Raw genomic sequence first — 21,269 nt, forward strand, 5'->3', positions numbered from 1 at the left:
TTTGTTTGTTTTTCTTTTCCTCCCTAAAAAAAAAAAGGACGCGTAATGCGACCGGGCCGTCCTTTTTCTCCCTACCAAAAAAAAATTAATACGAATATCTATCTGTAAATTTATGAAATCAGATGTTTATTCTTTTTGAAACTAAGCCTATAAATAATTAGTAAACCTCATGATTTATATGGAAGGAAGTGGCCGAATATGAAGAAAAGAAAAAGAAAGGGGTTGTAATTGAATTTGCTGAAAGCCACAGATTTTGGGCTAACTAAAATCCAAATATGTTTCTGTGGTCCTCTATCAGCTACCCTGTGGCGATTCTCGCGCCAAACATCAGATCAAAAATCTCTCCAGATGCTCACCATTTCTTTGACACGTGTCAGTTACCAATACCCTGAGCATAATCTCAAATTATACGCACATGTGCACCTAATCCCCCCTCAGATGCCTGTACGTCCATGCCTAAGACGAACGACACAATGCGATAAGACATTGAAGAACGAAAGAGAAACTATCCAATACATATCCCAAAATAGGACAGGGACGTCTTCGATTTTAATCAAGCGGCTGATATTCAACGTCAACCCCCAGTTTCTTCTTCTTCCTCAATAATCTCCTTTTATGGATAAAGAATAACATATAAAATGAAAGAATTCTCGTTTTTATATTTTTCTGATTCCGCCCGGTGATTGCTGTTACTGGTTATGTATACTGTTTGTAGCAGAGGAAGGAGATCATGGCATCGATGATTGAAGCTCTAAGGCCCATTACGCACTCTAAATTTAACCTTGATTCGGGGGGCTGTAATCTTCATTACTCTCATGGTTTATGCATCATCCGTTACCACTCTAGGGTTTTTCCCCATCATAATTCCCATCGGTTCGTGTCTAATTCGTCGTCGTTTCCTCCTGTAGTTTCTTCAAACATACCCAAGCATGGAGGGGGAGGGTTGAGTGTTTGGGGAGGAGGGCTTTTTTGGAACCAGAAGATAAGGGAGTATAGAATTTTGGCAAATTGTCAAGATAGTGATTCGACTGCAAGTTCGAATGAGAAAAGGAATGAAAGCGAAGGGCAAAAGGTTAGTAATAATCCGCCGAATACCGGGCCGAAACAGAAGAGAGAAAAGCAAGGGAAGAGTCAATGGTGGTGGTCAAAGAAACAGAGTTGGAAATGGCAACCATTGATTCAGGCGCAAGAAATTGGTGTTCTGCTTTTGCAATTAGGGATTGTTATGTTCGTTATGCGGTTGCTTCGGCCAGGGATTCCTTTGCCTGGGTCGGAGCCCAGACAACCGACAACTTTTGTTAGTGTTCCGTACAGTGATTTCTTGAGCAAGATTAATAGCAATCAAGTGCAGAAAGTGGAGGTTGATGGGGTGCATATTCTGTTCAAATTGAAAAATGAAGTTACTAGTGTTCAGGAGAGCAGCGATGTGGTTCATAGTAGATTTCAGGAGTCGGAGTCTTTGTTAAGGAGTGTGGCGCCCACTACTAAGAAGATTGTCTATACAACTACTAGACCAACTGATATCAAGGCTCCCTACGAGAAAATGCTTGAGAATCAGGTCGAATTTGGCTCCCCGGATAAGAGGTCTGGCGGATTCTTGAACTCGGCTTTGGTGAGTTTTGTTTTCTTTGTCTGAATTTTGTGATTCCTAGTTGTGGAACTGCCAATAGTTAGTGTAAATTTAGCATCTTTATTTATTTTTAAAGTTGTTTAGTTATAACTATGAGAACATAATGTTATTGGATTTGCTTTGGAAGTAATTCAGCCTGTGCTAAATGTTTTACTGGATTCTCATGGTTTAAGCTAGTAGTTTTAGCATTTCAATTGCATAATTAGGACTACCTAGGTGATCAAGAACAATACGGCATTTTGAAGATATTGAGTTTCAACACATCCTACTATCTTGCCTAGTACAAGGGATGTCAAGTAATTACTAATTGGTAAACGTTGGGTTATGATCATAACAGTCAATTATAACTGAATTATCCTATTGGCTGCTTAGGGAGCGGACATCCCTATGGCCAAATCTGCTGTTGTTAGTTTTTATTCTTGGCATGATCTGCCAGTGTTTCTTTTTCAAGACTCTTGCTCTGCTGACATTTTTTATCTGCTGCTCATATAACTTATATTATATGTGCAGCTATTCCTTCTCATAACCCTGTTTCAGGGTGAAAAAAGCTTGTAATTTAAACAGATTGAGGAAGTGCAATAGTTATCTTGCGCTAGTCCAGTTTTTTTTACCTCATATGTAGTTGTATATCGCCAACTTGATCTGTTCCGTTTTCATGCAGATAGCTTTGTTTTATGTGGCTGTGCTTGCAGGGCTGCTTCACCGTTTCCCTGTTAGCTTTTCTCAGGTACGATCAATTCTTCCTTTTGCTTTACCTTGGAGTTAATGCAATTCAGTGAGGTTTTGAGCCATCAAATGCTATTGTACAGCACACTGCTGGTCAAATTAGGAACCGCAAGTCTGGGGGTTCAGGGGGTGCAAAAGTGTCTGAGCAAGGGGAAGCAATCACTTTTGCTGATGTTGCCGGTGTTGATGAGGCTAAAGAAGAGCTGGAAGAGATTGTGGTATAGTAGTCTTATTCATTTGGTTTAATTTTCTCCCTTCTTGGCCTTGCCCAGTTTCATATTCTTTTGGTAATTTTAAGGATTTGCTTTTAATACGTTCATATTTACTGCCCAGGAATTTCTCAGGAACCCAGATAGGTATGTAAGACTTGGTGCCCGCCCTCCTCGGGGCGTTCTCTTGGTAAGTTTACAAAATTTTTGCTTCAATTACATAGGCTTAAAATCCTGTTTGGTAAGCATTCAATAAATTTTTTAACTTTTATCCTTAATAGTTCCTTATATTTGCCTCCAGAAGTATGGTTAACATTTCAAACGGTATGCTACTAGAGTATACTTGCTTGTATATTTGATGCCAATCAATTGCACGTATTCCAATTGGCATGATTATTTGCTAGATTCAGTAGTAGTGTTAGAAGAACAATATTGTATGAGCATCAATTTTATCTATCTTTCAGGTGGGTCTTCCTGGGACTGGCAAGACTCTTCTAGCAAAGGCGGTTGCTGGTGAAGCTGAAGTTCCATTTATTAGTTGTTCTGCAAGTGAATTTGTAGAACTATATGTTGGAATGGGTGCCTCTCGTGTGAGAGATCTCTTTGCAAGGGCCAAGAAGGAGGCACCATCAATAATATTTATTGATGAGGTGAAGATTATAGGAGTTCTAGATAAGATTGGTTACAATGCTCATTCCAAATGAACTTCGTAGTTCTTATCACATCTTTTTATTATTATTACCGCAGATAGATGCTGTGGCAAAAAGTCGTGATGGGAAATTTCGCATTGTCAGCAATGATGAACGTGAGCAAACTTTGAATCAATTGCTTACTGTAAGGAACCTTGTTCTTGTAGTCTTTCAAGTTATTGAACATTGTAGCTCTGGCAATGTGGAAGTAAAGTATTTGAAACTGCATTTCAGGAAATGGATGGGTTTGATAGCAGCTCTGCTGTGATTGTTCTTGGTGCAACAAATAGATCAGATGTCTTAGATCCTGCACTTCGCCGACCAGGAAGATTTGATCGTGTCGTTATGGTTTGTGATCTAGCTTATTCACTATTTGAATCGTTAAGTATATACAGCTGTTACTACCACTTGTAAGATTTCTCAGAATCGTTATTTATGTTCTGTTTTCAGGTGGAAACACCTGATAGGCTTGGGAGGGAAGCCATTTTAAAAGTGCATGTTTCCAAGAAAGAACTTCCTCTTGGAAAGGATGTTGATCTTAGTGACGTTGCATCTATGACCACTGGTTTCACTGGGTAACTTGCATCCTGATTAAGGTATTTCATATCTTGTATTTTAAGCAAACATATTAAGTGTGACCTTGCAATTTTTCATGATGTAGGGCTGATCTTGCAAATATTGTAAATGAAGCTGCTTTATTGGCGGGAAGAAAAAATAAAGTAGTAGTCGAAAAAGCTGATTTCATTCAGGCAGTAGAACGGTCAATAGCTGTAAGTCTCTCTTTCTCTGTCTCATTGCTTGGCATGAGAAATGGGAATTGGTTTTCTCCTAAGTACCATAAATATGTGGCTGATGGGCAGTGAACTGGTCATTTACTTCCAAGTGACCCATGAATCTCTATTGAGTTTTAAGCTTAAGTTTTAGGAACGTCTTGACATTTGTTCTTGTGCAACTCCTTGTATTCACAGTTCAATGATGGTGTTAGCTTTTAATTTAATTTTCAAGATTAATTCCCTACCTTTATTTGTTGTTGTTTGATTTAAATTTTATTTATAAAGCTCATAAGTTATCTGTCTATTACTTCCTAATATTTGTTGCACATTATGTTATTTGTTATAGAGTCTATATATATAAGTTGTCCCATATGTGAACGCCTGCAATTTTGTGCTTTTCTCATAGGAGTTTTGTGGGAGACAATTGCTTATCTTAATTCAGATATTGGTGTTCAATCCTCTTTATTGATACAGAGGCTGTGATGGCTTCCTAAATTGTCATCTTGCATAGGATTTACCTATTGGTACTGAAAATATCATTTTTGTTTCATTATCTCTCAATATTTGGACTTGATTCTCATTGGTGTCTTTTAGCTTTCAGAGCCATTGAAAATGCAAGTAAAATAGTATAAAGAAACAAATTGTTTTTTTTTTTTTTTTTTTTTCCTTTCTATCATAGGGTATTGAGAAAAAGACTGCCAAGTTACAAGGAAGTGAGAGAGCTGTGGTAGCACGTCATGAAGCTGGTCATGCAGTTGTTGGTACTGCAGTCGCCCACCTCCTTCCTGGACAACCTCGTGTTGAGGTAAAATCACAGACAAATTTTACTTTTCTTTTCTCAAATGCATGCTGTGCTAGTTCCCGGGAATCCAATCCAAGAATTGTGAAGCTGCATACATTGACCATGCACAATGCCAAATAGCATGTCCTTGCTTGTGTGATATGTGGCATTAGAGGATCAGTTGAGCTGAAAAAGATTATGATGATCTGATCAATATCATACTGCCTTGGTGAAAGCATGAATTGCTTGTCATCTAGATTTTTCATATATGCAGAATGTGAATGCTTTACAATGCAACGGGGGATTAGCTTGTCAAAGTCTAACAGATATGTTGGATTCCAATGGTCTCAACTTACTTTTTAACCTGCTTTTCACAAAAGAACGATACAGGGACTTTCAGAGCACTGGTCTGATCACATTACTAATACAAATTAGTTAGTAGCATCAGAGTAGGGGAACTTCATGCACCATTTATGATCATATGCATGATGTGGATATAGAGTAAAAATAATTGCATCTCTTATTCATTTTATCAGAAGTTGAGCATATTGCCGAGGTCAGGAGGGGCACTGGGATTTACCTATACACCACCAACAAATGAGGATAGATATTTGCTATTCATTGATGAGTTACGTGGTCGCTTGGTTACTCTTCTTGGAGGACGTGCAGCAGAAGAAGTCGTATATTCAGGCCGTGTGTCAACAGGTGCTCTGGATGATATACGGCGAGCTACCGACATGGCATATAAGGCAGTGGCAGAATACGGTCTTAATGAGACTATTGGACCTGTATCTGTCGCAACACTTGCTGGAGGTGGAATGGATGAGTCTGGTGGTAGTCCATGGGGAAGAGATCAGGTACCATGTTTTCTGAGTTTTTTCTTCCATTTTTATGTGGCTTTGCTTTAACGCTGACCTTAAATTGAACGCAACAGGGCCATCTAGTAGATCTTGTTCAACGAGAAGTGAAAGCATTGTTGCAATCTGCACTAGAAGTGGCACTTTCTGTTGTTCGTGCCAATCCTACTGTCTTGGAGGGTCTTGGTGCCCATCTAGAAGGTACATGTTCGCTTGATGGCATTGTAGTAGTAGTTTGAAATTTGTATGTAATGTTATTAACACTGTTATCGAAGTCGTACGAGTCAAGTTGGCTAGGTTTCGAGCCATCTCTACACGTAGAATCGAACTTGATCAAGACTTGGTGCCGAATGGTTTGAATCGACCCTGACTCCTTTGGAAAAGGTGAAAAAAATAAATGAATTTAATAAGCATAACCTGGTAACAAATGGACAGATTCAGCTTGGAATTTAAAAATAACACACCCAACAGCCTAGGGCTCCCCATAGTTGCTATGGTGCTCTTCCACAAGCAGTTCACCAGGGCAAGGAAGTTCAAAGATTGTCAGATGAGGAAAAATAGGAGGAAAATGTTTGTATATTCATTGAAATTCCTTCGTAGAGTCTCGGTAGATTTAGGAAGGAAAAGAAAAATAGGTTTAACTATAGGAAGAGGAAGAGTTAATGTTAGTAAGACAACTAATACCGTATTTAAGATGAAAGATTCAAAAAAAGGAATAAATACCCCATTCAAGATGAGATATTAAAAAAAAAAAAAGTTTAATACTCCATTTAGGATGAGATATTCGAAAAATGAATAGGTGAAGAAATAAACTGAGAAGAAATTGCTCTTGAATATGATATGTATTTTGCATTTTTTATAACCTATGAATATCAACCGAATCTCATTGGATTTCGAATCAGGAGTTGAATCTTGATTTGACAACTATGGTTGTTAATCCTTGTCTTATAGTTTTTCTGTTTCCCTTTCTCTTCAATATCTGGCAGTGGAAAAGACAAGGAATATTATCTATGCTTGAGTTTAAATGCAGTATAGAGGTGTAGAAATTTAGTTGGCCTCTATAAAGTTGGTTCCTAGCTCCAATTATTAACATGTATTTATATTTGGTGGTTCAGAGAAAGAAAAAGTAGAGGGTGAGGAGCTGCAAGAATGGTTGAAATTGGTGGTTGCTCCGGAGGAACTTTCGGTTTTTGTTAAAGGGAAGCAAGAGTCTCTTCTCCCAGTAAAGGCTGGCTTGTGATCCCGGTGTTTCTATATGCAGCTGGTCATTATTTCGAGGAAAAGGCAACCCAGCCCAACCCAAGCATGTAATGAGATTGCATTGCACCCCAGCCAGACAACATTGTATATTATTATGGAGATAAATTGAGGGTGGATTTTAAAGAGAAAGTGGCTAAAAGTAAAAAGTAGAGAAAGAAGAGTAAGGAGACGTTTGGTGGGTGGGATAAATTGTTGTGGTATTGGGTTATAGAAATGAGGTGAGATGGTGATTGCTGTCCACTGTTAATTCAGCTGTATAAATGATAATTTATTTGAATATACGAGAGTATCTTAGATACTCTGTTCTATGCTGTCAAAACGAATTGTCTCAGGAATATTACCCTCTTTTTTTTCTTGTTTCGTGGTCGAGTGAGATCTTCTCAAGGAAAAGAATGTTAAAGCAATGAGGTAGAGATGGGAACAACATTTTACTTAATTATGTAACAGGAATAGAATACATATAAAAAAGGAAAAAAATTAGGTGATGATATTTTAAAAGATGAGGGTCGCAATCTGAGACACAATTATTATCTTTATTGTCTGTATGTGTGTATCCATTTTGAGGACCACATCTAAAGAAGCATATTATATGGTCAGCTTCAATTTGATTTGTCTCATTTAATCATTTTCCTTTCACAAATAATTGCTTATACAGATATGGATCTTCTTTCATACTATTACACTCACTAATAAGGGACTTTTTTTTTTTTTTGGTTTCAAATCTGTTTTTCATGATAAAATGGTTTTCAATGTATTTTCTTTTTAACGCTTAAAGTCTAAATGTTTTCTTTTTTCTTTCTATAGTTTGTCCGATATTGGTTCGAGGCCGTAGGCACCCTTTGAACAAAAAAGAATGTCTAAATAGTGATATCAGAAAATTCTTTTGCTAATATAACAAATTAGAAAAATCATTTTGTTTTAAAAAAATTTACAGTACACAAAATATCGACCCACAAACCTACAAGTGAAAAATTTCCTTACTAATAATAAAGTAAGTGACTGCATTTTGCTCACTTGGAAGGATTAAACCTCTGTTTGGGGCAAAAAGTAAAGATTTTTTTTTTTTTTTATAATCGGAGGAGGGTGAAAACCCAAACAAAACAAGGAAAAGAAACTAATTAACGATCTATCTTATGTGAGTGTCAGCCAAGCCGATTCTCACAAAGAATAGTCTGGAGGCCTACAGGAGGCACATCACACTCGTGAAGACCCAAAGAAAATGACCCTGTGAAATTCGTCATCCAGTCAGCAGCCTGATTACCTTCACGAAACGTATGAATTGGTCATAGTTGAAATTAATTTTCATTAAAGGGGCTGTTTTGCAACCATAGTTAAATATTGTATTTTTTTAGAATTTTTTTATTCATTACGGCGCCTATGACGCCGTAATGAGCTAGTGGACATGTATGGATTTCTGTCCACAAATGGGGCAGTGGCGTCAACAAATATTTAAAAAATTAATTATTATTTAATAAAATTAAAAATAAAATTTATTAAACAATTATAAAGAAAGAAATTAATTTATCATTTTATAAAAATAAAATTATATATTATAAGATGTTATTGAATTTTTACTTTATAAAAGTTTAATTAAAATTAAAATTTAATTTTGCTTGAAAACGTTAGAATTAAATTTGCACAATTTCATATGTTAGGGTTAAATCTGTACTTTACGGTTAAATATTTAGTGCATTACTAATAAAAAAAATATTTAGTATATTAATAACAGAGTAAAATATTTTAGACATTTTAAATCCGACACAGTTCAATATAACTTTACCAAATACTAGTAACTAAACAACTAATAACAAACAGCTAACATCTAACAGTTTATTGCAACTGCAAATAGCTAACATCAACCGCAACAGCTATTAGCTAACAACTGAACCAAACAGGTCCTAAATATTTAACCGTAACGTTTCGAGCGAAGTGCAAATTTAGTCCTAATGTATGAAATTGTGCAAATTTAGCATTAGCGTTTTCAAGGAATATCAATTTTAACCACACGCTATCGAAATTTTAAACAAAATTTGTTTGATTGTTATTTAGCCACGCCAGACCTTCTAAACCAGTTTGTCGATAAATTAAATCAGTTTCATACATTTTTTCCGTAACTATATTAATAATATAGTAAAATAGTTTAGACAGTTTCAAAAAAACTAAACCTGTTACATATAAATTGATCACAATTTCTTTGAAAATGTCTAAAATATTTTACTCTGTTATTAATATACTAAATATTTTTTTTTTATTAATAATGCACTAAATATTTAACCGTAACGTTTCAAGTGAAGTACATATTTAATCCTAATGTATGAAATTGTGTAAATTTAATTCTAACGTTTCCAAGCAAAATTAAATTTTAATTTTAATTAAACTTTTATAAAATAAAAAAGTCAATAACATTATTATAATATATAATTTTATTTTTATAAAATGATAAATTAATTTTTTTCTTTATAATTGTTTTATAAATTTTATTTTTATTAAATAATAATTAATTACAGTCCCATTTGTGGACAGGAATTCATTAATGTTCACTAGCTCATTATGGTGCTTATGAAGAATATTTTAATCCTATTAATTCGTCTAAGTAGGATATTTATACCACATATTTTCTTGTGCCATGAAGAATATTGTTTTATTCTTTGGTGCTGCATTTATTTGTCAAGTATTTAAAAGTTGAAACATCCCCCATTTCCATATCCATATAGTCTTGTTTCTTTTTACAGAAAGTGTAGCACGTAAAGCAAAAACAAGGCATGGACACTCCAGATAGGTTCTGGTTGACATGTGGCTAATAGAGACCTCTCAGTCTCTGCTGGACACAAGGATTTCCAATAGTACTAAGGTTCAAAGTAAGTAATAATTCTATGTAAAACTTCCTTGGACTGTGCCATCTTCTATAACCAATGAACACTACTTCCTCGCTTCGCTAACTGGATTCTTGGAAGCTTTACCTATTAACTGATTGGTATTGCTAGTGAATAACAAATAAGGAAATCATCCTGAGTTAATATTTGCATTGCATCCGTACATGAATAACAAATTCCACGTGGAGAGAGCAGAATGTGTAGGTGTTTGTATCATCGATCTAAGTGTCTCCTATTTCTTTCCACGCCAAGCAATGAATTATTGGGTCCCAATATCTATCCAACAAATTGTATGATGATTTAACGGAAAAACATCTCCATTACTAGTACCTATCCAGTAGCACGGTCTGCAAAATTAATGCCACAGATGTACTCGTAGATTTTATTTTTATTTGAAGCATTTCTTGATCAATAGGGCCTGTTGAAGGCAGTTATATGTACCGAGTACAAGTGCATCTCTACTCTTTAAGATTGCTTTCCAAAGGGGGAAGGAATTTCTAGCTGCACTGCATTGGTAGGGTAGGCAGTAAGCCAAGGACTTTTGTATTTCCCTGCTCAAATTCCAACTACTCTTTGTATCATCATTTTTCATTTATTTTAAACATCATAGTTTATAAATTACCATGATTTATTTTTTAGGATTTATGTTTTATAAATTGAAATATAAATTTTTAAAATTAGTGTATCAAATCATACTTTAATTATAAAATATAGAAAATAATAACATATTTAGAATTACTTTAGTAGTATAATTTTTAATTGTAATTTTATAGTTAAATATAATTTTAATGTAAAATACCCATCTTTTAAACACTATGAAATATTTATTCTATTTTTTTTTAAACTTCAATAAGTGTTCACAAGATATGTTTTATTTTTATTTTCATGTATATATGTTTCTATTTGTTACAAATGGGTGATAAAATGACACGAGATGTAATTCACTGATGGATTAGCAGCGGAACAATAGCCGCTACTAATCATCAGCATAATAGTAGCAAAATAGTAAATTCGCCCCAAAAATTAATCTTTCCAGCCAAAGCGTTGACATTTATTTCGGCTGGAGAAGTCACCAATGGAATTGATCCTTCACCGATGGAATTTCGCTGGTAATGTTAAATACTAAAAAAAAAATAATTTGGGTGAAACGGAAAAAGAATTTTTTTTGGTAATGTTAAAATTTCCATCGTAGCTAACACTAGGTCCATTCTAGCAGCCCCCGCCGCTACAGTATAGTTACCGGTATTCGAATGCAGCCAAAACCACTCATCCACGCGTCCATCAGCTAAGTCCAAACTAAAGGACGCCTTCTGCAAGTAGGGATGTAAATGGAGCGGGGATTACCCGTCGGAGACGGGTAATCCCCGCCCCGTTTTATTATGGGACACGAAAAGGGACTAATATGTCCCCCGATAGCGGGGACGGGGCGAGGATGGAAAAGGGTATCCCGTCCCGTGGGAATCCCCGAACCCGTTTCGTATTGTGCCCGCGGGAATCCCAACGGATTACCCGTTTATCACCGATAACATATTATTAATCATAGAATAAAAAATACGCATAGAAAAACGTGAACCTATGATTGATCCGATCCAAATGCTTCTATATCTATTTGTTCATCATATTCTCTTATTTTCTTTTTTTTTTCTCTCTATACTTTTCACTTTTTTTCTTTTTTCATATATTTTTTTAAACTTTAAATGGATAAACGGGGGTGCGGGGTCGGAGATTCCCACGAAATAGGGACGGAAATGAATTTTGTCCCTGTTTGTTTCGCGGAGCAAATATGAAGCTATTTAGTCGGGGAACGGGGATGGGAACTCCAATCACCGTCCCGCCCCGTCCCATTTACATCCCTACCTACACACCTTGTTCCACCGTACTAGATTGATATGTCGATGATGATGATTCGCAGACGAGCCCCAAAGGAAAGCCTAAGTTTTGATATCATGAAAACAGAAAAAATATTCTTTTTTATTATTTCTCTTTAAAATGCTTAGGGATAAATTACAACATATTATATATATTACTACCAGCAAATATATGCTACTAACAGATTTATATTGCTACTCTATCCTAAGTTCTTATTACATGCAGTGGCGGATCCAGGATTAGAGGGAGAAGGCAAAACTCTATATAAAAAAAATTTAGATAAAAAATATAAAATTATTCAAATTTTTATGACAAAAAATATAAAATTGTTCAATTTTTAGTGACGAAAAATGCAAAATCGTTCAATTATCATGTATTATTTTCATTATTTTTTCTGATAAAAAACATAAATTTTAAAGTTTCCGACTCGTAATCATCCATTTCCGGGATTCTCGGATTGTTACGCATCAAATATCTCTAACATTTTGGGTCAGGAGCAATTTTACCTCTAACATCTAAAATGATGCAATTTTACTCATAATGTTTGTAGCTAAGAGCAATTCTAAAAAAGGATATAATGTTTTTTTGTAATTTATTAATAAAATTGGAGATTAATATTTATAAATTTGGTGAATTTTTTGATTTTTTTTGTTTAATTCGTATAAAAGACAATATATTTTTAATATTTTTTTTACATCCCAACATATGTTTGTGATTTGTTACTGATAAAATAACGCATGATGTGAAATGTAGATGACAAGATTAATGACCGAGAAGACAGTTTGATGAATTATTTCTCAAATTGACCAAATTTATCAACGTTAGGGATAAAACTGCTCCTTACCCAAAAAAAATTACCAGTTTTCTCATAAAAAAAAGCAGATTTATATTGCTATATATTACTGCCAGCAATATAGCCTATAATATAGCTAGTATAGTATATACAGCTGTACATTACTATAACACATACATTGGAGATAAATTTGCATTCGGTGATCTTTATCGGGTAAATTACACCTATTGCCACTGAACTTTATCCCTTTTATCTTTTTGGTCATTAAACTTTATTTTTTAACGATCACACTATTGAACTTTACATTTTTTAACATCGGTGGTCACTGAAAATGATTATTGACTGTCTCAAAATAAAAAATTCGAAGAGTCAGTGATATTCTAAGAAATTTTAATTCTTGAAATTTTTTGTTTTGAAATCATTTAAGTGCTGTTTGGTTAGGAGAGAGTGTGTGAATTTTTAGAGATTGAAATATATTAAAAAAAGTGATTTTGAAAAATAAAAAATGTCGTTTTGAACAACTTTAATTCTTAAATATTTTCATTTTGAGATCGTTAATTATCAGTTTGAGGAATTAGTTAAAGTTGAGAGATTCAGTGATTATACCGTTTTTTTTTACTGTAATGTTAAAATGGATAAAGTTCAATGGTCATAGATGTAATTTAGCCGATCTTTATCCGTAATTTTGTAGGTTATTTGAAAAGAAGGGTAAATCTGAATTGAGTGTCTCGTGATTTGCACGTGAAAGGAGAAACACTCATCTAGATATTTTGTGAGATAAATATCGATGCAAGCCAAATCTCCAGTTTTTGAATAACTTTTTCTTCTTCCATTTCCAATCACACACTGCAGTAGCCCTTATTTCTTGTTCTGTATAAAGCCAAACACCCCGTGAACCAAATCAAACCCTCTCATTTCACCTCTTCCTTCTATCGCATTGTCTTCAATGGCGTCTCTGCAACCTACTACTTTCTCCTCATCTCTCTCTTCTTCTTCTTCTTCTTCTTCTAAGAAGTTCCATAGCTCTTCCTTCTTGCCTAGTTTTGATATGCTGGCTGGCCTTGGCTTTAATAGGAAGGAATTCTTCTCGTCTCGTTCTTTCGCTTCAGGACCTCGAGCTACTTTAACCTTTGATCCTCCAACAACTGATTCTGATACAATTAAACAGAGGACCAAACACACTCTTGATCCTTCTTCTCCTGATTTTCTCCCCCTTCCCTCTTTCCAACAGTGTTTTCCCAAGAGCACCAAGGAATACAGGTTTTCTTTCTAATTTCAAGTATTATTGTAATATGACATGCTTGATTGGTTTGATGTTTTATTTTTTTTATACTGATTTTCATTTACAGGGAAGTTGTTCATGAAGAATCCGGGCATTTGTTGAAAGTTCCTTTCAGACGGGTACATTTGTCTGGAGATGAACCTAACTTTGATAACTATGATACCAGTGGTCCTCAAAACATTAGTCCACGTATAGGTATGCGATTCTCTCTTCTTTACATCATCCACATTCCTGTTGAGTTTCTTCCAATTTTTTTTAAAAAAATAAAATAATGAATTGATGTCCAACTCCGTGATGATATACTTTTGCGGAGTTATCTTCCTTTGATAGTTGTGGCTGGCTGTCATATCCTATTTATGTTTAGTTAGGTCGATCTCTTAATTCATCTGATTTTTCCCATTGTGATTTTTATAATTATAAACACGCTTACACAAAGCCATTAAATTTATAATTAACCAAATGGACAAAAATCTAGCGTGGCCTGTATGTATGGTTATTGGGAAATGATACCCTTTTCTTTCCTCTTGTTTGCTTGTGAAGGAAAAACACTCAAAACAAAATTTGATTTGACCCAACGTCTAGCTTTCCTCGTTTTCTTCTCATCATGAACAAATTTTTGTGTGTGTTTGGTTAGAATTTGGGCTAAGAATGGATTCTGTGCTGAATTTTCTTTCTCAATTTTATGAATGGGGTGAAACAGGACTTCCTAAGCTGCGAAAAGACTGGGTTGACAGGCGGGAGAAGCTAGGCACACCAAGATACACCCAAATGTACTATGCAAAACAAGGCATAATAACCGAGGAAATGTTGTATTGTGCCACTAGGGAGAAGCTTGACCCTGAGTTTGTGAGGTCAGAGGTTGCTCGTGGACGGGCAATCATTCCTTCCAACAAGAAGCACCTTGAGTTGGAGCCAATGATAGTTGGAAGAAAGTTTTTGGTCAAAGTCAATGCTAATATTGGAAATTCTGCTGTTGTAAGCTCTATTGAGGAAGAAGTTTACAAGGTCCAATGGGCAACCATGTGGGGTGCTGACACTGTTATGGACCTTTCTACAGGTCGCCACATTCATGAGACTCGTGAATGGATCTTACGGAACTCCGCTGTACCAGTAGGGACTGTGCCCATTTATCAAGCACTTGAAAAAGTAGATGGAATTGCTGAAAACCTTACCTGGGAAGTTTTCAGAGAGACATTGATTGAACAAGCTGAGCAGGGAGTCGATTATTTCACTATTCATGCTGGGGTTCTGCTAAGATACATTCCTTTAACTGCAAAACGTATGACAGGAATTGTTTCTCGTGGAGGATCAATTCATGCAAAGTGGTGCTTAGCCTATCACAAAGAGAATTTCGCCTATGAGCACTGGGATGACATCCTTGACATATGTAATCAATATGATGTCGCCCTGTCAATTGGTGATGGGTTGAGACCTGGGTCCATATATGATGCTAATGACACTGCTCAGTTTGCAGAGCTCTTGACTCAAGGGGAACTGACCCGCAGAGCATGGGAAAAGGACGTACAGGTAACAACTTTTCCAATGTAGTAATTTCTCGCAATTTTCTTGTCTTGACTCTACAATAAGTGGGAAAGCATGCTGAGGATAAGTATAATTTCATTATTACCTGTTCTTAGCGTTTTACATCATTCCTTCATATCTTTGGTTAAGTTTGAATCATATAATGTCATGAAGCTAGCAACAATTTTCATAACTCATTCCATTAGGTGGTATTAGTAAAATAATTTTCTCAACCAAAGGATCCTTAGATGCTGTATTGCTGTAAGACAAAAATACAACTTTATGCAGTGAGAGTGGAGGAAATGGCTGATAATTTTATAAACAACTGGGAGTTGAAGTTATAAGACATGGGCATGCCTTGTGAAAGTCTGTCTTTGCCAGGACTGAGAAATAAGGCATGGACATGTCTTGAGGAAGAGAATCTTCTCTCTGAGTTTTGTCTACTGTGTTCTTTTTATGTTCAATTCAGTTTAATTACCGTTTTGCTATTAGTAAGGTTAATAATGTCTTTTATTTATTTCTTTTGTTGCCTTAGCTGTAAAGAGTATTGAAACATCTTTTGTATGGGATTTTTGCCGTATTTTGAGATTGATAACAATTCAATTAAAAATTCACTCTTTTCTTCCTATATTCGTGGTATTTGTAGAATAACAGGTTTATAAAACTCTAGTTTTCTAGCACCCAGCTGAATCAACAGATTGCTAGCAAGACCCGTTTCCTCTGCTATGTAACAACTAGAAGTATTTCATATATTCATGTTATGGAATACTTATGGCGCAATATAATGTGCTATTTCAGGTAATGAATGAAGGGCCTGGTCACGTTCCAATGCATAAAATCCCTGAGAATATGCAGAAACAGCTGGAGTGGTGCAATGAAGCACCTTTCTACACTCTTGGACCCTTGACCACTGATATTGCCCCTGGATATGATCATATTACCTCTGCCATTGGTGCTGCCAACATTGGAGCTCTTGGAACTGCACTTCTTTGTTATGTGACACCAAAGGAGCATCTTGGGTTGCCAAATAGAGATGATGTGAAGGCTGGGGTTATAGCATATAAGATATCTGCACATGCTGCTGATTTGGCCAAGGGTCACCCTCATGCTCAAGACTGGGATGATGCATTAAGCAAGGCCAGATTCGAGTTCAGATGGATGGACCAATTTGCTTTATCCTTGGACCCCATGACTGCAATGTCCTTCCATGATGAAACCCTGCCAGCAGAGGGTGCAAAAGTAGCACATTTTTGTTCTATGTGCGGTCCAAAGTTCTGCTCTATGAAGATAACTGAGGATGTGCGGAAGTACGCTGAAGAGCATGGTTATGGTACTGCAGAAGAAGCCGTGCAGCAAGGAATGGATGCCATGAGTGCTGAGTTCCTCGCTGCTAGGAAAACTGTTAGTGGAGAACAGCATGGTGAAGCTGGTGGAGAAATCTACCTTCCAGCAAGTTACATTAAATCCCCCGAGAGGTAAATTTCATCCACAAGAGCCTAATGAGGCTTTGAATTCCTGGTAGAAAACCTCGATTAAAATTTCTGAACATGAACTAAAGTAGTTTAGACAATAATTTCCAATCACAACTGCTACAGACTTGTCCAATCAGTGGAAATATGATTCTTCTTATCTAGTCTATGTCAAAGAATGCCGATCATACGGTATCTTTGTTATCCAAATATCCTACGATATCCAATGTGTAGTAAAAGATCATGAAAACTGAAAATTAGATGCTTTGAATCATAGTGTGTATAACCAGTCCTTTTTTTTTGTCGGGGCTGATACTTATTCCACTGAAGTAGCTTGCTAGTTCATGTCATCATTAGTTCTTTGCATCAAATTAGTGTTCCTGTTTATCGAGGACTGGAGAAACTTATCTTGAAATGTTTGTTAAATTTTGTTGCAGGAGCATATAAGTTGAGGGATTGAGTTTGAAAATCCTTGGAAACTCGAAAACTGGGTAGCATGTTGGATGTGAAAAAAAGAGGGATGCAATTTTAAAGATTTAGGTAAGGTAATGTTATAGTGTGTTAGGACTTGGAGACCTTCATCTTTATTCGCTGTTTTGGTGCTCTGGTAAATAAACTATCAATAATCCAATTGCTACGTAGTATCCGTTTATGCAATATCTCTCTAGTTTTATGTGTATTAGTGTGTTGACGAAAGAAACGCACCAGGGGTGCCTGAATCTGCCTATAGTAGCCATTTTGGCAGAGGGTAGAGCAGATGAGGCTGAGAAAGTCCCTTTGAACCTGAACAGGATAATGCCTGCGTAGGGAGTGTGCATTTTCTTTTCCCTTTTTTGTTTGGACAGGGAGGTAGGTTCGGTTCCTATGGCTCGGGCTAGCTGATCCATGTGTGCAGATTCGCCATCATAATGTGGCTTATCACTGCACTGGCGTGAATTAACCATAGCTATTTCTTCAACCAATGAAAAGGTAAAGAAGAAAATGTACTTGGTCAGCCATTTAACCGATGTTGGTGAGGCTATGGTGAGATCATCCAAAGTAAATTAAAACATCCGTCCCATATAATATGGAATAACGTTGATAAAAAGCAGGTATATAATTTCTTTGATAACAATTCTAAAGCTACCCCCTTCATCTTCAGGCAACCTTTTTTTAAACTGAAATACTTTATTTTATTGATCAGAAAAAGGTAATCAATAGTGAAAACCAAATCCAAATCCAAATCCTAATGCCTTGATTGATTATGTATGTATTACTTTGAAGCTATTTTGTAATAGTCCAGTGCTGCTGGTATACTGTGTTATACAAGTTTGGGGTTAGACAAGGTTACTTTGTTTTTAACAAAGTAACTCTTACTTTGTGTGTTTTCACTATTAGATGAGTTTTACACTCCATCATTGAATTGTGAAAAATACAAAGTAAATGTTACTTTGTCAAAAACAAAATAACCATAGAAGGCACCACAAGTTTATGTTGTGACTAATAAATTCTACTTTCTATTGTATAAAATATGCATAATTGGGGCAGAACCCAGCTCAGCATATATTTTAACGCAAATTGGATTTGTTGGCGTTTTTAGCTTAAGAATCCGGATTTGTACACATCCATCCCAGACAAGGAGGGATGAGCAAGTAAGATCATGTTATTTTTTTTAATGTAATGAACTCATTTTATATATAAATAGTTATAATTATAATAAATTATATATAAATAATTATAATTATAATGATAAATTACTGAACTGAATATTAACTGAAATTAAGTGAAAAATAACAAGGTAAGTAGGTTGTACAATTAATTAATTCCTAGTACCAACCCAAATTCATAGATTGGTTCTCAATTGGATTGATTTTCAATTTACATATCTATATATTTTTCTCTTTTTAATTTTGAAAATAATTTTATTATAAAATATTATTTTAATTCACAAAAAAAAGTTGTATTGTGGGTCTCTTTTCTTTTTTGACCTAACTAATCAGTGACGATTAAAAATTTTCTGAAAGGAGGTAATGTTTTTGCTCATTCTTTTTACAAAGTGTTATGAAATTGTCAATTAGACTCTTCCTGTAGTGTTATGAAATTGTCAATTAGACTTTCTGTAATTGAAATAAAATTTAATTAGATTTATAACGGGATAATTAATAGTATTTTCTATTTTCTATTTTAATTTCTCACTTAGTTAATTTTATTGTGATTCAAAAACTAATTTTCTTGAGATCTCAACATTAAACATAGTATACTATATGATATATGAATTACTATATTCGATTAATACAAGTTTAAGACTACCTAGTTGCTACAATCAGTAAGTGTAAAATAATGCTTTCAAATGATAGTTGTTTCAACATAGTTTTGATATGAAATTTTATTACAATCTAACTTTGATAAGAAATTTTAATTAATTTTTATAATAATAATCAATATCAGTGCAAAATAATTCATGTTTTCAATTTGAATAAAAAAATTAGATGGAGCTAGGCGCATGATTGTTCCAATAATTCCAATATGAATGCTGTGTTGAGATAATTCGGTATTAGAGAGAGAGCGAGAGAGAGAGAGGCCGGATTGTAGTGAGAGAGAGATATATTGAATGAATAATAATTTTCTTAATTAGGGTTTGTATTGATTACACCTATATATATAATAGGTACATAAGTGTATGCTAATTAGGTTTCTCTGACCTAATTAGACGTATAGTTTAGATACAACTCTAATCCTAGGGATAATAGGAATATTATCTCTGCACCTAAATAGACTTGTATAATGAATACAACTCTATTTAGGGTGTGCATAATTATCAGTATGCATAATTATCAGTAGAGATAAATATAGATATTATCTCTAACAGGTATTCCTTAGCATTATTTTAAATAAGTAGGAACCACTTTTTAATGAGAGAGAAAAAGAAGATGATATAACGTTTGAGATATGTTATTCCCGTCCTAGTGAATTTTGGCTCATCTAATATTGCTCCAAATTTATTGAGTAATTTTAGTATCACTACTTCAAACATGTACTGAAAATTAGAGCTGTCAAATATATACTAGTCTCGTTGCACTTAAATTTCACCAAAGATAATTTTTTTGACTAGTAACGACTTGTTAACTAGTCTCATTATAATTTCTTCTACTTATAAGACAAAGTTTGCATAACGAAATTTAGTGTTGACATTGGCATCACTTTTAATTCAAATGATTTTGTAGGAGGTTATTGTTTAGAAAGAAAATACACAAATAAATTTTGGTAGAAAGCTAATAAAGGTTGTTGTTGTTTCTACTGATGCTTAGAGTTTGGAACTTATATGTGTCTTAAAAACTTGATTGTGGTCTTGCTCTTTGCCTTCCAACTTTGACCCAAATAAAAGTTGCCATTAGTTGCAACATAAACCAGTTATCATATCTTGGTGGATTGTCCTACACCCAACCAAGTCAAGTCAACGGTGGGGATGTTCAAACTGCATCTATGTATGTATGTATGTATGTATGTTGTCTTTGACAAGATCAAGTTACACCCCAACTAAATAGATCGGTCATCTTCTCATGTAACTAATCTCATTGGTTTTGTGCTGTGCAACTATGCAGGCTATCTAGTTATTGTTAAAAACGGTATCATTAATGGCCGTCATACAGAAAGCTCTTAGCTGGTTGAGAGTTAACGGCTTCAAAGATGTCTTTATAGTCTGATTCACAATTTCTGCTTCTTTCCATTAGGCACTTAAGTTGACTTAGACTGTGAATTCTGCTCAAAGATTTACAAGTCTATTTCACCAGTTTTGTAAATCGATCTCTGAATCCAGCTGCTCATGTTTTACGTTTTAGACTTCAGTCAGTGGAACCTTTTCCAAAGTCCAAAGACTGAATCCACCATATCAATGGATTCACATTTCACCTAACGGATTCCTAGGGGGAAAAAAAAACTATAACAATATATATACCCCGTATCATAAAATGTCATGATTTGAAAGGTGCAACAATTTTCATTCTGGCTCAGCTTGTATCAATTCCAACATGTATTAATTACCGTAAGTAATACACAACAACAACAACAACAACAACAACAACAACAAAGCCTTAGTCCCGAAATGATTCGGGGTCGGCTAACATGAACCATCATATAAAACCGTGAAAATCAAGTCGTGTCAGCGACACAGATTCGCTCCCTCCACTCCGTCCTATCCACTACCATATTTTCCTCAATTCCCAATAAACTCATATCACTCTCGATCACCCTCCTCCAAGTTTGCTTAGGTCTTCCCCTACCCCTCACCACTACATCCCTTTGCCACTCTTCGGTTCTCCTAACCGGCGCATCAAGCGCTCTACGTCTCACATGGCCAAACCACCTTAGTCGGTTTTCTCTCATTTTATTCTCAATAGATGTGACCCCTACTTTTGTCCTAATTATTTCATTACGCACCCGGTCCTTTCTCGTGTGACCACACATCCATCTCAACATACGCATCTCCGCCACCGACATCTTATGGATGTGGCAGTGTTTCACTGCCCAACACTCCGTACCATATAACAATGCTGGTCTA

General features: G+C 35.3%; 2 protein-coding genes across 4 annotated transcripts; both read left to right on the forward strand.

Moving 5' to 3' along the window:
- Positions 1 to 481: 481 nt before the first annotated feature.
- Positions 482 to 7,284, forward strand: LOC136232355 (ATP-dependent zinc metalloprotease FTSH 9, chloroplastic). Its single transcript, XM_066021460.1, has 13 exons — positions 482 to 1,612; positions 2,292 to 2,357; positions 2,440 to 2,574; positions 2,690 to 2,755; positions 3,030 to 3,215; positions 3,313 to 3,399; positions 3,489 to 3,602; positions 3,705 to 3,829; positions 3,916 to 4,024; positions 4,707 to 4,832; positions 5,345 to 5,665; positions 5,743 to 5,866; positions 6,781 to 7,284. The coding sequence occupies exons 1-13, from the start codon at positions 731 to 733 to the stop codon at positions 6,903 to 6,905; spliced, it is 2,466 nt and encodes an 821-aa protein (XP_065877532.1). The 5' UTR covers positions 482 to 730; the 3' UTR covers positions 6,906 to 7,284.
- Positions 7,285 to 13,274: 5,990 nt separating this feature from the next.
- Positions 13,275 to 17,955, forward strand: LOC136232356 (phosphomethylpyrimidine synthase, chloroplastic). Of its 3 annotated transcripts, XR_010690471.1 has the most exons (6): positions 13,276 to 13,720; positions 13,810 to 13,937; positions 14,443 to 15,269; positions 16,062 to 16,738; positions 17,170 to 17,272; positions 17,441 to 17,955. XR_010690471.1 is itself a non-coding variant. In XM_066021461.1 (5 exons), exons 1-5 carry the CDS (start codon positions 13,407 to 13,409, stop codon positions 17,177 to 17,179), a joined length of 1,956 nt encoding a protein of 651 aa, XP_065877533.1. In that variant the 5' UTR covers positions 13,276 to 13,406; the 3' UTR covers positions 17,180 to 17,409. The 3 variants fall into 3 exon arrangements, 2 of the variants coding, with proteins under 2 accessions (XP_065877534.1, XP_065877533.1); XM_066021461.1 differs by lacking the exon at positions 17,441 to 17,955 and having other exon boundaries at positions 17,170 to 17,409; XM_066021462.1 differs by lacking the exons at positions 17,170 to 17,272; positions 17,441 to 17,955 and having other exon boundaries at positions 13,275 to 13,720; positions 16,062 to 16,742.
- The last annotated feature ends 3,314 nt before the right edge of the window (positions 17,956 to 21,269 follow it).

This window comes from Euphorbia lathyris, chromosome 6, assembly GCF_963576675.1.
Source record: "Euphorbia lathyris chromosome 6, ddEupLath1.1, whole genome shotgun sequence".
NCBI classification, from domain to species: Eukaryota; Viridiplantae; Streptophyta; class Magnoliopsida; order Malpighiales; family Euphorbiaceae; genus Euphorbia; species Euphorbia lathyris.

Excerpts from the sequence above, each read along its gene's own strand:
- LOC136232355 (XM_066021460.1), top strand. The coding sequence starts at position 731 with ATGGCATCGATGATTGAAGCTCTAAGGCCCATTACGCACTCTAAATTT. Across the intron at positions 2,575-2,689 it reads AAGAGCTGGAAGAGATTGTG|GAATTTCTCAGGAACCCAGA; the intron begins GTATAGTAGTCT and ends TTTACTGCCCAG. Across the intron at positions 3,216-3,312 it reads CAATAATATTTATTGATGAG|ATAGATGCTGTGGCAAAAAG; the intron begins GTGAAGATTATA and ends TTATTACCGCAG.
- LOC136232356 (XM_066021461.1), top strand. The coding sequence starts at position 13,407 with ATGGCGTCTCTGCAACCTACTACTTTCTCCTCATCTCTCTCTTCTTCT. Across the intron at positions 13,721-13,809 it reads AAGAGCACCAAGGAATACAG|GGAAGTTGTTCATGAAGAAT; the intron begins GTTTTCTTTCTA and ends TTTCATTTACAG. Across the intron at positions 15,270-16,061 it reads CATGGGAAAAGGACGTACAG|GTAATGAATGAAGGGCCTGG; the intron begins GTAACAACTTTT and ends GTGCTATTTCAG.